The 17169-nt window shown below is 40.7% G+C and overlaps 3 protein-coding genes across 4 annotated transcripts; all 3 read left to right on the top strand.

Annotated features, from left to right (window-relative positions):
• The first annotated feature begins 192 nt into the window (after positions 1–192).
• slc25a34 (solute carrier family 25 member 34) lies at positions 193–6256 on the top strand. The gene is made up of 6 exons (XM_071925895.2): positions 193–239; positions 667–1513; positions 4241–4306; positions 4920–5072; positions 5187–5321; positions 5467–6256. The coding sequence occupies exons 2-6, from the start codon at positions 1064–1066 to the stop codon at positions 5653–5655; spliced, it is 993 nt and encodes a 330-aa protein (XP_071781996.1). The 5' UTR covers positions 193–239; positions 667–1063; the 3' UTR covers positions 5656–6256.
• A 476-nt stretch (positions 6257–6732) lies between these two features.
• Positions 6733–9755, top strand: LOC139932239 (transmembrane protein 82-like). The gene is made up of 6 exons (XM_071925947.1): positions 6733–6814; positions 6974–7046; positions 7894–8086; positions 8266–8683; positions 8818–9002; positions 9170–9755. The coding sequence occupies exons 1-6, from the start codon at positions 6733–6735 to the stop codon at positions 9269–9271; spliced, it is 1053 nt and encodes a 350-aa protein (XP_071782048.1). The 3' UTR covers positions 9272–9755.
• A 1706-nt stretch (positions 9756–11461) lies between these two features.
• Positions 11462–16743, top strand: fblim1 (filamin binding LIM protein 1). Of its 2 annotated transcripts, none has more exons than XM_071925906.2 (8): positions 11462–11617; positions 12027–12381; positions 12477–12619; positions 14004–14097; positions 14206–14375; positions 14493–14671; positions 14949–15069; positions 15242–16743. In XM_071925906.2, exons 2-8 carry the CDS (start codon positions 12051–12053, stop codon positions 15350–15352), a joined length of 1149 nt encoding a protein of 382 aa, XP_071782007.1. In that variant the 5' UTR covers positions 11462–11617; positions 12027–12050; the 3' UTR covers positions 15353–16743. The 2 variants fall into 2 exon arrangements, with proteins under 2 accessions (XP_071782007.1, XP_071782006.1); XM_071925905.2 differs by having other exon boundaries at positions 12049–12381; positions 15242–16742.
• Positions 16744–17169: the final 426 nt, after the last annotated feature.

Here is a 17169-nt window from a genome sequence, read left to right as displayed (position 1 = left end):
ACCAACAATAACCTTTTACCCAGAGAGATCCTATAGGAGCGAGGCAGGGGGCAGTAAGAGCAAAGCCGTGTGATTGGCGCAGAGGGAGGGATGTGGTGAGGTGGCAGACGGGGTCGGGTCTGTATTGGCCCTGGCGCAAGGCTGTGGGTGGAGACTTCGACAATGAACGTGCTAAGGACACATGTTTACAATGTTGGGGGAGAGAGGAAGAATGGAGCTAAACTGCATCACAAATCACTGTGAGTTTCTCACTGAAGTAACCAAATTGACGAGATTTTCTAATTGTAGGACAGCTACGTGAGAAGGGATTTGTGTGTGTGTGCGTGTCTGCGTGTGTGTTTGTCACCGCTAAATGCACCGTAGTTTGTGAAGTTGTATGTGGGTTTGAATGAATTTGACTGAGGTTGGTGTGTGAGTTGTCTGAATGAAGTGATTTTGTGCGTGAGGGTTTGTGCTCTGAGGATGCAACCTTTTATATTTGATTTAGTATCAAGTAAAGCTGTATATTATGTCCCATAGTTGGCATTCTTAGATGCAGTGTTGTTGAGTGTCAATAGGCTTTTTGTTCAGTGAGTTACACCAAGATATTTTGCTCTCTGACTTGTTTTGTTTTTTTAATGTGCCTATTATCTGAACTAAAACCTGAATGTTTCCTTTGCCCGACAGGATTCCACTGATTCTTGTTCTCAACACAAACACTCCTCTTTCCTGGTTTGTCTTTGCCCTTTCTACAACTTGCCTGGACTTTCTCAATGTAGCTCCAAAATGTTAAATTATACATGAATAAGTTCTCTTGCACATGCTGCTTCTTTTGTCCAGAGTGACATTCAGGGAAACTAACACAAAAAGCACTTATCACCCAAGGAAGGACAGTGGCGTGTGGAGTCGTATCGGTCAAGCACATAACAGATATTAAAATGTCTTATCATAAAAGTTGATGTCAACTCTCAGTGTGTTCTATACCGAGTAAGATACACTCTCCCCATTCCCTCCTAAACTGAGAAAGGTGGACAAAGTCATCACCAGGATTCCCAGCACACTTTGTGAAGATCACTTCTCAGGGATGACTAGCACACAGCTCCTGAAATATTCCCCCAAAGACACTCCGTTTGGCGTTTGGAGCTCCTCGCCACCCCCTCCAGGTGTTTGGCCTCCTCTGGACTTCGCCTTCGGTGCCCTGGCGTGCTGCGGCGCCTGTGTCTTTACCAACCCTCTGGAGGTGGTGAAGACCCGGCTGCAGCTCCAGGGAGAGCTGCGTGCGCGGGGATCCTACCAGAGACACTACCGCGGCGTCCTGCAGGCCCTCTGGGTGGTGGGGCGCACAGACGGGCTCCGGGGCCTGCAGAAGGGGCTCTCAGTTGGGCTGATATACCAAGGCCTCATGAACGGTGTGAGGCTCGGCTCCTACTCGTACTGTGAAGCTTTGGGCTTCACCACAGTCCATGGGGGGAGTCTGGTGTCCGGGGCAGCGGCCGGGGCGCTGGGTGCCTTCATCGCCTCTCCTGCCTATCTGGTAAGTTGTCTAAGATTTCTTTTTATATTGCGTCCTCTAAGTCTTTTGTTTGAAGGATACTCTGAGTCACTATGGTACTACAGGCCATCTGTAGATTATTTATAATGTGGCCTAATCACAAAACAAAGATCTATCCAAGGAATAGAGTCATACATTTTATAAATTCACTTTGTGTTCTGGTGGTGTAGTCAAGGCCGTTTGTGCAGAGTGTTGTATGTGAGTCTTTTGTGAGATTTTATGTATTGTTTTGTATGATTGATTGGATGTATGTATTGTTTGTATGAATTGTATAGATTGTATGTATTTTATGTATTTTTATGTATTGTCCTCCTTTTTCTTGTATGCATTTTTTATGTCCCACCTCCATGGTCCGTGGTAGATACGTTTTTATCATGTGGGACATTATGTTGTCATTCTGTCTGTCTGTCTGTCTGTCTGTCTGTAGACACAATAACTCAAGAACAGCATATGATAGAAACTCCATACTTACATCACAGGTCCCCCCTATGGAGTAGATGAAAACCTAGCTACATAAATTTGCATATTAATTAGGAAAATTGATTTTCTTGACTGATTTTCTTGAAACTACTATGTCTCCTTAATGCTTTAAGATAGAGTTAATGTTAATGCTGCCTATTTCTTATGTGAAGACAAGTATAACATATAAATATTTTCATAATTAAGTTAATTAGCTTATTGAATGACCTCATTAGCATACATTATGTTTAATATATCATGCAGATTATGGCAGGACATTAGGCAGTTCAAATACCTTTTAGTTAATCTGAAGATAAATGCAACATAAATGCACTTGACAGTGTACAATCAGGTCAGATGGAGGGGTTACATTCACATCCAGGTCACATTTGGGGATTATATACTTAATGCAATCGCCTTTAACATAAATACACCCAGCACACACAACCTCACTCACATTTGAAAGAAAAACAAACAGGATAATTAACAGCCAAACAGCTGACATTAGCTAAAAAGGAAAAAGACAGCTGCTTTATAGAGAGCTACTGTGGTAATATGATAGGGCTAAGAGAGATACATTGTCATCTTCCAAGGGAAGCAGTCTGATACATAATGCAAAAGGTTTCAGCATAACACTGTTGTCATGCAACCAGACTGTAATTCAGTGCATAATGCCAAAGCACATGCATCCATGAACATAAAGTATTCAGATGTTTACACCCACTGGATCCTGGACTATGAACCTTCAATGTAGCTACAGTATTTAAACACACAGATCATCATATTCCCTGTAGTGATAAATGAATCAGCCAGACCATAATTGCTTCTATGGGACCATGCATAACAAAGGCTTCCCTACTGTGGCAATAGATAAGTGACAATATATCAACTTGCATTATGACAGGTGATATTTGTTTTACAAAGAGATTGAACATTACATTGTTAACTTGCACACCCCAACGCTTATACAACAGCACAAAGCAGAGAGGTGTTCACAGTTAATTTACATCAGACAGTTGCTCTTTGGCATACTTTATAAAATATTCCCATGCATTATAAAACAGATCTATTTTGTAAGGTAAATGTCATTTTTCCAGTTATTGAAAGTACATGATGATTTCCAGTTCAGCAGTATAATTCTTTGAGCCAACAGCAATTAAAATTAAAAAAAGGAGGAGTCAGTCCAAACAGAGAGAATAAAGCACATGGCTCGGTTTCAAAGCCATCTGAAGGTCCTAAATCTATTTTTATCTAGTAAGGGGTCATGCTAGGGAATGACTATAACATACAGTAGCATGGATGTGAATAGCAGGATCAGACTAGTCACACATAGGATGTAATGTTGAACACATGTCTGAAAGAATACATGTATGACCTTTAACTGGGTCAATCCATGTCTTGTGCAGATGGATGAGTAATGTATCCACTGAGGCATTTGTTTTCTTTCCCCATCTGATGCTATGCTATAAAAATTCATTTCATAGTCAAGATGGATGCAAATCGGCTCTTCATATTAAAGTTTTTTTAACGTGTTTTGACGTCACACCAGAGTCAAATTTCACAGTCTGTCTGTGTTTATGAATGTCTCCTTCATGTCCCCTTGTTTGCTGTTACAGCACTGTTGTTGTTTTTCTTCCTCAGCTGTCAGTCCATACATCATTATAGCCATCTAACGTTTTGCAGCGTCACAGAAACACAATACATGCAATGACATATTTGTCTATATCTAGGGTCGCTAAATATACCCGGCACGTAGCTTCAAGCTACTCACTGCTGCCAAAAATATATCTTGTCCCTCCTCTTTGGCATGAATGAAGGAAAGAAAGGTGAAGGTTATTTCATTTACACTGTACAGCGGCTCTTAAGTGTGTGCATGTGTAACATGAGATCCAAACTCCTGTTTCACAACTGACTTGTGGTGTCACCTTAAGTAAAGGTCATTCTGAGATGCAATGACGGATGAAAATGAACCTCTACACTAGTTTGACAGTCAAGGTGTGGTACAAATGTTTTCCTGAGAAATTATTTTAGACTAATTCTTCACAAAGCAAATGTTACATAAGTCATACCTGGTGTACATTGGCGGAGCTGACTGTAACTGTTATATAACTCACACCTGGCGTCTGACTCAGACATTGTCCTCTTTAGTAAGTCTTGTTTTCTCTTTAATTAGATTCTTTTTGTTACAGTACTTAGTACAGTGATATATAGAATACACAGTGAACCGTGTGTGCTTTGTTTCCTTCATAGGTGAAGACCCATCTGCAGGCGCAGTCTGTTGAAACCATAGCAGTAGGCCACCAGCATAACCATGTGGTAAGATGGGCATGTGTGGCATTCTGAACATTTTTTTCTGGAGTTCTTTCATTTTATACATACATAGATTTTTTGGGTTGAATCTGAATTTTACAGCCAATGGATGAGCAGCAGCTTCAGGACAGCTTCAGGTGTTTGAACTGTGTGCCACGTGTCTAGAATGTAACCACCAAAGTCAGGCCAACTAGCTGTATTCAAACATAGGTGTAGGGTGTGACATTTACACAATAAGACAATCCCATTGGGAGGGGTGGATGAATACAAACACAGAAATGCAATACAGATTCACTGAAGAGACCAGGAGTGGCCTCTCAGGCTTCAACAATATACATTTATACCCATTCATATACCATTCATTAACAGCATTACACTTGGAGCTAAGCAGACTACTACTTTGGTATGCCTCACGGTTATATGCATCAAAAAGCCTTTTAACAATATAAAAAGAAAGTCAGCTATCTGTCACTCTATGTCACTGTCTCACACTATTTACCACATAATGAAAAACAAACTTTTTTGTTGGGGAGGGAGGTTGTCAATCGAAATATTTCTTAGGTAATATTATCTGCGACTTCAAATTCACCAGTGCCTTTATTGTTTTTTTCCATTTCAGGGGGTGTCCGATGCTTTTGCTACTATCTATAGAAGAGAGGGCCTCATTGGCCTGTGGAGGGGTGTGAATGGGGCTGTGCCTCGGGTCATGGTGGGATCAGCTGCCCAACTGGCAACCTTCAGCTCTGCCAAGGACTGGGTGTCACATTCCCAGGTAACTGTGACAAACGGCTGACATTTGTAGTGTGTGTGACAGTCACGTTGAACCGGCAAAACTCTCCCATGCTTCCACCATCCAGTTAATCTTAGTTTCTCTCTGTCCTTGTAGTGGTTTAGTCCAAACAGCTGGCTCATCGCTTTGATAGCTGCCATGATCAGTGGAGTTGCCGTGACGATCACTATGACACCATTTGACGTCATCAGCACACGGCTCTACAACCAGCCAGTAGATGAGTTTCGTAGGGTGAGTTTAAGTGACCTTTATAACCAGTTCCTTGCTTTTACTCTTGCCACCATCTTGCTGCTTACATTCTCTTTCCACCTGGTAAATACATACACTGGTGAATGAAGGTTGTGGAGCATTATTGTTTTCTGTCTCTGCCTTTTAGGGTCGCCTGTACCATGGCTTTTCAGATTGTATGCTGAAGGTTTGCCAAACGGAGGGCCTGCTGGGGTTGTATAAAGGCATGGGCCCCGTGTTTCTGCGCTTGGCCCCACACACCGTACTCAGCATGCTGTTCTGGGATCTGATGAGGCACCAGGCCTTGCAGGACAACCAAAGCCAGGGAAGGACCTAAAACACCCAAATACGTGCACCAGATTGAGTGGGCTGTGCAGAGTTGTCGCTATCTGAATGGTCCATTAATAAAAGAAAAACACTGAATTTTCTAACTGTCTTGTCCAAGAAAGTGAGGATGATGGATGGACACTCGAGGACAATGGATGAACATTCAATTACTTGACAGAAATGGATACATATTGCACAGACTCTTAAACAGCCTGATGAGCTTCTGTGAAATTCTCAAATATATGAAGTTGTTGAGTAGTGTTGAACTGTCAGGTTTTACCTTAATACCTCAGAGGATGAATTTGCAAGGCATCTGGATCCATTGCACTTTCTTTTCAACTTGCAGCAGAGTTGAAACGAGAGCTGTGAGACCCATATGACATGCAAGCTTATCAATGGAATGCTGACGGCCTGAAGATCCAGTTTGGATTATAAGACACATGCTCTGTATTCCACGTTTATAGTCCAACATTGTGGCTGCTCTAATTTACAGATTGTAAGTCTAATTGCCTTGACTGTTATATGTAAAGAATGAGATTTGATGTGAACGATCTTTTTATTTTCTGAAATTTGAACAATTGTTATTTTAAGCGTTTGAACAGCAATTAATAAAGACATTTTAATAAAGAAGTGCATTAAATCTCAATTTGTATTTTGTACACTGAGGGACAGAAGCACTACATCTGTGAAATCTATGATGTGCAAGAGTCACTGTAACCAAAGTCTGATTTTATTTTGAATAATCTAAAAATGGGTGTGATTGCTCTATAGGCCTAATCATCCTTTTGACAGGGCTATCAGCCTGATGAAAGACATCAGGGATTGATTAGACTAGCAACCCAACTCAAATCACATTTGACCTTTGGAACTTGAGCATGGGGAACACTCAGACGTGATCAATTGGAAGAAATAAAGACAACTTGAAATCTCTCCCAAAGGTTTGGTTCAGAGGAATTCAACATAAACTCACTTGTCTTGTCAAGGCAGAATTCTTCACTGTAGTTTTTAATTGGGTTTCAAATTGAAATAGCATGAGCGACGGATCATAACACATTGTTTGTGTGTGTCCTGCAAAGAAAACATAAAAATGTTTTTCTCTTTCTCCTGGATCCTGGGAACTTCTGAATGGATGCCTTTTGAATCAAGCCCAATCGATTGCTTTTTTCAAGGTGAGTCAGCAACATGTTTTTCTTTCTTCTGGCAAGAAAACAAGATATATTTTTGATCATTAAATTCTCAGTACACTTATAGTGTTTTTATACCATAGATGTCTCCAAGTGGGATGCACTGCACTGTGTTGTCACTGTGGTGTTGTCTATGTTTTTTAGGTCTGGTGGGTGCATGTGGAATCTCAGTGCTGTGTAATCTCATGCGAGTTCATCTATTCATTCAAACATGCAGGTGAGTTTATTTTGGAATGTTTGAGAGAAGAAAATTTAACATCAGATCATAGTTTCTAGTTGTGTGTTCATATGTTTGCGGGTAATAATAATAATAATAATGCATTTTATTTATTGGCGCCTTTCAAAGCACTCAAGGACACCTTACAAGACACAGTTAAAAACAAGCAACAATGTATCAAGACATCATAAAATCAAACAAAGCAATGATACACAATAAAAGTTAATACAGTAAATAAGTATAAAATCATCATCAGTGCAAAACTCAATGTGGGTGTAACCATTAAGTCAGGATCAGACCGAATATGCTGTATGTTTGAAAAGGTGCGTTGTGAGACGAGATTTGAAGGTGGAGAGAGAGTCAATATTGCGAATGTCTTGTGGGAGAGAGTTCCAGAGGCGGGGGGCAGAACGACTGAAGGCTCTAGACCCCATGGTAGTCAAGCGGGCAGATGGTGTAGTGAGTTGGATGGCAGAAGAGGATCTGAGAGTATGAGAGGGTGTGTAGATATGAAGGACTTCGGAAAGATACGAAGGTGCTAGGTTATGAAGGGCCTTAAAGGTGAGAAGCAGAATCTTGAAATGAATGCGGTATTTAACAGGGAGCCAATGAAGTTGCTGAAGAACAGGAGTGATATGATCTATGGAAGGAGTTCTGGTAATGATACGGGCAGCTGAATTCTGGACCAATTGAAGTTTATGAAGACACTTGAGAGGAAGACCAAAGAGGATAGAATTACAATAGGGATGTAATCAGGGTGTGAATGAGAATGGCGGTGCTGTTAGGTGTAAGCGACAGGCGAAGGTAGCAGTGATGCAATGATTCTCTCCCTGTTCTCTCCAAACAGTGATTCTGATTCTGAAAATGAAAGCAAACAGAGGTCATCTTGGACAGGCCGGCTGCTGAGAGAGCGTTGGAGAACAGCGTTTCTGTTCTGGTCCCTGACTGCCCTCCTGTCTCTGGTGGGCTCGCGGGTTTCCTCACTGATAGTGCTGGAGTTTTCCCTCAGGGCCGTTTCTGCCTGGGCCACCGCAGGACTGGTGAGTTCCTCGGACACATGAACAGAGGAGTTGACAAACAAGCTGTGAATGGATTTGGCTTGTTATACACCTATATCAGTGTGTGCTTCTGGCATTTATTCTCTGTGTTCACCGTGTAGATCTTTCTAATACTGAATTGACCCATTTTCACCTGGCCTCTTCAATCTATTTTTACCCAGGATGTCTCTGGCAGAGGCCCACAGTTGCTCCTGATCCAATGCCAGTTTTCCCTGGGCTGTGCCCTCACCTGCATTCTGGTGTTCCTCCAGCAGGGGGCGCTACACAGCTCCCTCAGCTTGTTGATGGCAGCGGGGCTCAGCTGGGCGCTGGCGGGCATCTGCCAGCAGCTCTGGAGCCATGTGGCAAGGCTCTACCCTCTGCACAGCACAGAGCGCTACTGTGGGAAGTGCATCACCCTCCTGACCTCTGGACACACCATCCTGGCTTCACTGCAGAGGGTGGTTGTCTTGGCCTTTGCAATAGCAACTGTGGCTTCCACTGCTACTGTGTATGACCACTTCCTGTCCCAAAAGGATGCCCTAAAGTTTTGGACTCCTCTGACTCTCTGCTACGCTATGCTGGTGGTCTATATTCAAGGTGAGGGTGAGGGCAACAATTTGGGAATGGAAAAAGGGTTTTTCAGGAAGACTTTGTGGAGAGAGACAGAATTCGGTCATGAAAACCTCTTAGCATTGCTATTAAAACTTTTTTTTTTTCATTTTGCTACACAGAGGAGCAACTTCGGCAGACTGGTGCAGAGGCCCTGCTGCACTCTGTGGTGCTGCGGCTCGGGGCCTTGTTGGTGCTCATGCTCACGGTGGGTTACTGGTCCGATGTTCTCCATGTCCTCATCACTTTCCTGGGAGAAGCGGTCTGCCTGCTGAACTCTCGGGACCTACAGCAAGCCATGTTAAAGGTCTGTGGGAAACATACACCTCTTCCTCTTATGTAATTATTGTTTATATTACTGTTTCTACATAATGATTGCTGATTGCTACTCTCAACATATAGTTATGATTTATTAATAATGATGAGAAATGTGAAAATGAGAGGTGATGTTTAATTGTCTTTCTCCATCTTTAGGAAGAAGAAGAAGACACAAGCCCGAGCAAACCTGAATTGGCCTCGAGCTCCAGTCACATAACAAGGGGAAGCACAGCCACAACATCATCAGACGGCAGCTGATGGTGAACCTGTGGTCTACCTCAAATACCAATGACCACCTCTAATGTAAACATACTGTATACTTACCACACCGTTACCATTAATAAAATTGGCGCTATACTCGGCATAAACCATATACTGACTTATTTATTTCTCACAGCTGTTTTGAACAGAAAGAAACAATGAAGAATATGCTACCACCATATACACCATTTTCACCATATAGCAACTGCTCACTGCCCTGCTCACAGGTCTCTTTGCATTATCAATGGCGTCATTATAAGCTTCAGCAAGTGTGATTTAAGTGAGTAATTTACTGTATTATTACTTTACATTGTTACTCTACTACTCTACCAACAGAAAACAAATGCTGCATAACACTGCATACATAAGTTTTTCTGTACCAACACAAGATAACTAAACCAAACCAAGTAAAGTATTCACAGAGTGGAAAGATGATGAAAAGTAGCTATACAGTAACAAGAGTGAATGGCTTTGGACCCGCACCAGCAGAAGGTGAGGTGTTGTGTGTCAACAAAGTCAGTCAACAAAGTCAGTATGAAAAAATGGTGGTATGGTTACAGTTAGTTTCACATAGCTGAATGTATATAAGCCTTTTTTTTGCTCACTTATGTGCTTTTGTTCATTCAGGAGTATTAATAAACTAGTTTTTGCATTCAAGCTACTTCCTATCTGTTTATCTTTTTTATTGTTTTATGGTTACAGTTAGGAAATCAGCATCAGCAGTATTTGAGAACATGTTTTTCCTTCCCATTCCTTTCTGTTCCTTTTCCTTTTCCTTTTCCTTCATCGTATTTGACCTTGAAAATACATTTCATTGTTGTACTGTCTGTCCAACAAATCGTTAAAACTCATGCATATTCTCGCCGCATCAGTTTATACTAACGGCTGATAAAATGACAAGTTATGCTGTTTCCTGAGTTTTAGAGGTTTTGATGAAGATTTTGGTTGTGGGGGGAGGAGCTTAGAACTCTGGGGATTGTGTCATCACTAGGCATGCTCCCTCCTGCAGCTGTGACATCACTGCAGCATTCCATTCCTCAGAGCCTGGAACAACAGAGACCCCCATCTGCCTCCCTCATTCTGTATCCCCTTCTCCAGTTAACCCTCTCTCACACATTCCTGTCTCACTTTTCTTTCATGTTGACCTACATCCATCTTGATCTTTTCCTGCACAGAAAGCTTTTATTTAACATTGTTCTGCGCTCTTCTTCAACATTCACTTCCTCCTCCTTTTTGACTCTTAGGAGGGAGTAGACTTCACAAGGTCCGGCTCCAGAAAATACCAAAATATTTGCTGATCAGCAGAGCTGATATTGCCAGACGCTCTGTGGAGAGCAGCAAACACAACAAAGCAGCTTGTTCATAGCTCTCACAGACATCACTCACCATTCCCCCTCTCCCTCATGTACCACCATCTCCTCTTGCACAATGCCCTGATTCATTGTACTGTAATGCTGTTACCCATTTACAGTTACTTTTAGCACAAAGGTTGATCAAGCATTGAGAATTTCATTAGATGGCAAGAAGTCCCCTTCATATTATCAGCCAGTGCTCGGAATGCTCTATCTACATGTCATTAAGTCATAAATGAAAGCAATGCCTGTGACACTGATAGTAAGTCAAGGCTAAAGACTAAGTGATATAATGTAGTGGGGGAAGGGAAGAAGGAAAGAGGGAGAAGAAAAAAGAAGGCAGACTCATTGAGGGAGGTAGGGAAAATAAAGCTGACAGAACAATAAGGGAGAGCTGCAAGGGAGAGAGAGGAAGAGAGAGAGAGAGACAGAGAGAGGGAGAGGACAGTTTGAGATAGAGGGTTACTGGAAAAGGCAGGTACAGTCACATCCTTATGGCTTTCAAAAGATAAAGAGCTGGAAAGAGGGAGGGGGCTGTCTGTTCTGTCTATTTATGGGTGAGCACTTTGTGTGATACTGTATATTACAATTGTAAACGTTTGACTACGTGTTTGTGATTAGATTGCACAACTGTTGCATGGCTTGCATGTGTGTGTGTCTGTGTGTGTGGGGGCCTGCCCAAGATTTGTCAAGATGTGTCATGTTTTTTACTGCACTTTGCCAGAGATTAACTGTTCACCTTTTACGGCTGGGAGGGAGGTATTGTCATTCGGCCAGAGAAGGAGGAGGGGTCGATGGGAGAGAGATTTGGGGAGGGAGGTACAGAAGGAAAAGGAGTGGCTTTCTGTAGATAGTCGCCCTTTCTACCGGAGTAAGTCTTCTCAGTGGCAGCTTAGGAGGGAAAACAGAGAAACAAACCAGAAGTGTTGAGATACAGAGGGAGAAAGAGAAAGAAGAAAAGAGCTAACCTCAAACCACATTTTTCTCTCAGGTATGTAATGGCATCTAAGAGCCGAGATGATTCTGAGTGGGTTTAAAGAAAACAGATGATTCAGATTTGTGCTATAATGCCTATAAAACCATTCATTATGGGTAATGAGAGCTGTGAGTGTGTGTATTCTTCTCTATAGTGAGAGTGCTCCCACAAAGTTGACTGAGAGGGCGTTTACTCTTTGCTTTGATTAAATATTATTTAGATGATAGGGATTAAATGTCATGTTCAACAACATGCCTTGCTGCAATTAGCTCTACCCTGTTATTAGAATATTTTACTGTAGAATTACATTGTAATGTTGCTAAAAAAGATAAGGTCAGGTGCTGATTCTATGAAGTGTGGTAGTTTTACAAAACAGTATGTGGTGTAAAGAGTCTTGAGAGTAACTTCTCTGTGTTTCTGTTAGTCTGTATGTGAGTGTTACAGAGACATGGCATCTGCAGCATCACCAAAGAAGATGGTGTCCTCTGTCTTCATCACTCTGGCATCTCCTCACGGAGCCACTGTGACACAGCAGCAGCACGCCCTCCAAACTCACGATGCCCCTGCGAGAGACAAGCAGCACGCTGCTGTGCGCGTTAACCCAAGTGACAGCACCTATGCACTCAGTCAAAGACGTAAGAAAGAGGGTGGCTCACCGTCTGAGTCGTGCAGTAGCACAGACAGCGTCGGTCGGACTCATGCAGGTGGCTTGGCCAGAGCCTCAGACAGAAGCCCCACCGCCACCCAGCAAAGGGGCAAAGCTGACAGGTGTACTGAAGGTAACTGGGAACAGGTGTTAGTGACAAATTATGTTTTTCTGTGTGAGCAACTACAAATTGACTTGAAATTGCTGTGTCTTTTCCCTGACTAACAGAGTCCTTCCCTCCACCTCCCTCACTGCTCTCATCTCGGGGGAAAACGCCGTCTGAGGATTCGGCACCTCCACTGCCTCCTCCTCCCCAAGAGCTTCTCTCCCACCCTTTGTCCCCAGGCCAATTGCCAGTTTATAACAAACAGGTATGCAGACTTCTCTTGCCATGCTGATAAAATTCAATCACATTCACATCACCTATATCTTAATCTGTACTGCTATTAACCTTTACTTAATAAGTTACTGGTTTAATATTGTAGCTTGCTCATTCTGAAGGAATACAACTTTCCACAACTTTCACAAACGCTGTATCATGCTGGGCAGTTGTAAGGAATCTGCAAAACATATTAATAGAGAAAAAACAGCTGTCTTTTAGATATGGCTAAATGAAACAAAAACACATTGTGACCTATACACATTTTCCCTTCAAAAACAGAATGCTTTCCAAACTGTTGATATCACATAGACACTTTGCCTTTTTGTTGCCTCTAGTACAGCTCCATCTCTCTGTAGAAACAATGAAAACACAGAGCAATAAAGCTGGTAGAGTTGGAGCAGGAGTTTTGGATATAGGCAGCCTTTCCCTTTCTTGGTCACAGGGGAATTTATGTATTTTGCTGAGAGCATTCACAATGGATGGGGCCCCTTCAATAGCATGAGGTGTATTCCATCTCTATCCAGAAAGGGAGTAGAAAATAAATATTCATAGCTATCTATGCTGTTCAAAGTCTGAATAATTTTATGTACCTATTACAATGATTACCATAATCCATATATTTATTGCTTGTGATTTCATTGTATTAAATAAGGGAGTTTAATGCAGATTACTTGTATATCCCGATTAGAGGCGCCTCATTTTTGGATTTCTGATGAGTTTATTAGAGGTGTAATCATATTAGTAACTAGTTGCCATATAGGGATCATTATGGAAAAATATTGCAATATTACAATATTACTTAATTAACTTAACAAATATAGAGTATAGAGAGTGTAAAAATGTAAATGACATTGTGTCTCCACCTTGGAAAAGATTGAGCTTGCTCAGCTATGAATCTGATGTTGGTAGACTTATTGGAAAAGGTTTTCTTAATCAAAGGTGTAGAAAGGTATGTAGCAGGGTTTTTTGGAGCAAAATAATTCAGCAACATTTTTTAACCATCTCCACAATCTTCAAGGCCCCAAAAAGCCTACATGCCATGAGATTCTATTGACATGTGACCCCATTCCTAATTCTGTCAGATGTCTTCAATATTACAAAACATTTGGTGTGGAAGCGATAGCCTTTGCCTCTTCTGGACCAGATTTTGAACGGTGATAAGAATAGGCAAGCCACTTAACCCTAATGCATACCCACTCTCTACCCATTTCCCCTCTAACATCAAACTCGACTGAACTGAATGTTCAAGTCAACCATTGCAAAATTGTGTTGTGCACCTTATGAGGCTAAACTAAAATGTGGACTAGTATCTTGCATTTGTTGGCACATTTTCCAGTTCAATTAACTTTTAATGATGATGCTTTACATTCAAGCTGAAGACAAGAACACCATCTAGTGGGGTGGATCGAAATGAACAATCCCATGGGATCCACAAAAATGGCCAAGACATGAGTCAAGACAGTAAAGGTAACATGATCTCTATTTGCATTTTTACCAACCAGGCTTTAAACTATTCATTTTGACAGCACACATATTCTAACATGCTTTGACATTTGATGCTTGTGTACTATGCAGACGTGTGTGGCTTCTGTCGGAAGACTGTGGCTCTTAATCAACCTGCAATAGAGGCCTTAAACAGGACTTACCATGACAGTTGCTTCCAGTGTAGATATTGCCACACTCCACTGGCTGGTAAACAGTACTACAACAAGGCAGGAATCCCTCTGTGTGAAGACTGCCACCAGGTAGGGACAACTTCAATAAAACTTCCCCAACAGGACGTAATCAAGGTTGCCAATACATAATACACACATAACATTTTAACACATAACTTTTTATCAATAACCGTATATCTCCCTTAGGCCAGTTTGGAACTTTGCTGGGCATGTGGTGAAGTTATCAAGGACAAAATGATCCGTGCACTGGAGCGAGCGTACCATCCTACTTGTTTCACCTGTACAACATGTAATCAACAAATTGGAAAGGAACGATTTGCTCAGGGAGAAGTTGGGGAAGTTTATTGCCTCCAGGACTACTACAGGTATTAGAATTAAAAATGATGAGCACAACAAGATAAAAAAACCTCCTCACAATCCACCACATAGCAGTAAGGGAGAGGTCTCACGAAAGGCTTGGGATAATACACCACCAAATAAAACTGACACTTGAGTAATCGATCTACAAGAGCACACACTGAATGGAAATGCAATTATGAGCTAAAAAAAAAAGGGCAAAATGTGTTGTATTTATAGAAATTACCTCTTTAACTGTAATGATAAAACTAATATTCTGTTTGCTCTGGAATTTGGTCCATGAAGGAAATACGCTCCACAGTGTAGCGTCTGCAAACAGCTAATCATTCCAAAAGAAGATGGCACTGATATCTACACTGTGGAGTGTGTGGGACGCTCCTTCCATGAGGACTGCTACCGCTGTGAGGTACGCATGCTGTTCAGATGTTCATGCATGCATACAATGCATGGAGACATTTACAAATGTGTGCATGCATGTACACACACACACACACACACACACACACACACCATTCAGTGAAAAATAACTCACAAGGTATTCAGTGCTATAGTCTGAAATTCTTTCATGTTGTCTGCAGATCTGTGCCATCCAGCTCTCTCCTGAACCGAACGACCATGGCTGCTATCCCTTGGATGGGAAGATTCTTTGCAAATCTTGCCATCTGACCCTGGTTTCTGGCCAGCACTAACATTGGCCTCGTAGCCCAGGATGAGATGTAGCCAATGGAAAAGTGGTCTGATTCAAGAAGATGGGGGACAGTCCATGTGCGTTTAACACTAGGGAATATGAATGTCAGTCTTCCTTTTTCAACAGAAATAATAACTAAATATGGTTATTTTTACAATATATCATGCTTTCTAATGAGAATCCTATTCTTCTTTTGTACTTGATCATTTTGCACTCATTAAACACTACAAAATGCACCAAATATATTTATGCAACAAAAATTGCAAAAACAATGTGGTAAGCATTCCTTTAATTTTAGGCTCAATTTTGTAAATCTCAACCAATATATATCAATCAGTATAGCCTTTTATATAAAAAAAAATACACCTTTATAAAAAAAAAAAAAAAAAAAAAAAGCTTTTATATAAAAAATAAACTAATATATTTTATCTAGAGTCTGGCACCAATTTTTAATAACATTGCTTGCAGGTTGCAAATACAATATCAATAATTATCAGTTTGCAAAAAAAGATTACAATTTCACAGACATAAGAAATAAATAACCTGCAGGCCACTGATTTAACTCAACAACTCACCTAACTGTAGGCTATAGTCCTCGCAAACATAGGACTTGCAGTTTCAGGTTGTTGGCACCAAAATAAAAATTTGAGATAAGATCTTTAAAAAAAATATATTCCTATGAAGCTTAAAAAATGATAGGCCTTACATTTGTATAAAATGTTTTAAGTTTGATATGAATGTTTTTTTTTTTAATGTTTCCCTCAAATATAATGTGACAGAGCATAATATAAAACATCCCAAAGAACTCATTAAGGCCCAGTGCTCTAAAGTGTTTTAGGTTTAAATGTGATTACACCTGTACACTTGGACCCAATGGCCTTTATTATCTTTTGACTCACCCATAATAGGCTCTATCAACACATTCATTTGTCATTGTGATGTCACAGTCTTATTCAGACTATAATGAGACCCCAACTGAATTTTGTTATTTATGTTTTGTATTTCAAAATGACTCCTTTCTGGAATTATACTTCCATGTATAAAAGAAACATTTATTAAAACATTGTTCTGGAAAAAAATGAATGTTTGTCCCGTATAAATTTGGTCTATGTTTTCAGAAAATGTCATTTTTTATCTCTTTGCCCTACTGACAATTAGCAATGCATCTTTTTATCTCTTATTGAGCTTCAAGCTCAGCTAAGAGGCCTGTGCTAATTAATTTTCACATATTGCTGTAATGGTTAACTAACCTGCTGTACTTTGTCTTTATATGGTCCAAAAATGACTTTTTTTGATGGTTTGATGGTGTTTAAAAACCCAAAACTTTTTTTCTCTGTCTATGCCATGCTTAAAATTCAATTGATTCTTAAAGGGGTCAGTGGGAAATATTAAATATTCAAAGGATATTCATTTGCATCTGTGTCAGCAAGTATTGTTTTTTTCCCCTTACACTGGGAAAATGGTGGAATAAACAAGTACCCATAATTCAGTGTGACATAATTAATGGTATACTTAAATTACAGAAAACAACAATATAGCTAATGCAAGATATGCATCAGTATTTTGGTTTCATTGATATTGTATGGATGTAAGTTAAATGTAAGGAAACATGCCCACTAAATTCACATTCAGTAACCTATAGTCTACTGCCAATCTGCACAAAATATGTTGTGGATTAACTAGACATAACCTGATACTCAGCCCAGTCCAGAAAACTTCAGCCTATAACACACCTAGCATTTTCACAACAGTTGGAGTAAATGTCTGTTACACTGTTTTCAAATTCAGTATAGTGATAAAGTCTATGATCAGCAGGTA

The sequence above is a fragment of the Centroberyx gerrardi genome, chromosome 5 (genome assembly GCF_048128805.1).
Source record: "Centroberyx gerrardi isolate f3 chromosome 5, fCenGer3.hap1.cur.20231027, whole genome shotgun sequence".
Lineage (NCBI taxonomy): Eukaryota > Metazoa > Chordata > Actinopteri > Beryciformes > Berycidae > Centroberyx > Centroberyx gerrardi.
The sequence above is the reverse complement of the archived record's forward strand: the minus strand, read 5'-3'. Positions and strand labels throughout refer to the sequence as shown.

Bases quoted from the DNA above. Each gene is read 5' to 3' on its own strand.
- slc25a34 (XM_071925895.2), top strand. From the start codon at position 1,064: ATGACTAGCACACAGCTCCTGAAATATTCCCCCAAAGACACTCCGTTT. The intron at 1,514-4,240 runs GTAAGTTGTCTA...TTTCCTTCATAG, and splicing joins TCGCCTCTCCTGCCTATCTG to GTGAAGACCCATCTGCAGGC. The intron at 4,307-4,919 runs GTAAGATGGGCA...TTTCCATTTCAG, and splicing joins GCCACCAGCATAACCATGTG to GGGGTGTCCGATGCTTTTGC.
- LOC139932239 (XM_071925947.1), top strand. From the start codon at position 6,733: ATGTTTTTCTCTTTCTCCTGGATCCTGGGAACTTCTGAATGGATGCCT. The intron at 6,815-6,973 runs GTGAGTCAGCAA...TATGTTTTTTAG, and splicing joins AATCGATTGCTTTTTTCAAG to GTCTGGTGGGTGCATGTGGA. The intron at 8,087-8,265 runs GTGAGTTCCTCG...ATTTTTACCCAG, and splicing joins CCTGGGCCACCGCAGGACTG to GATGTCTCTGGCAGAGGCCC.
- fblim1 (XM_071925906.2), top strand. From the start codon at position 12,051: ATGGCATCTGCAGCATCACCAAAGAAGATGGTGTCCTCTGTCTTCATC. The intron at 14,098-14,205 runs GTAACATGATCT...TGTACTATGCAG, and splicing joins CATGAGTCAAGACAGTAAAG to ACGTGTGTGGCTTCTGTCGG. The intron at 14,672-14,948 runs GTATTAGAATTA...TGGTCCATGAAG, and splicing joins TGCCTCCAGGACTACTACAG to GAAATACGCTCCACAGTGTA.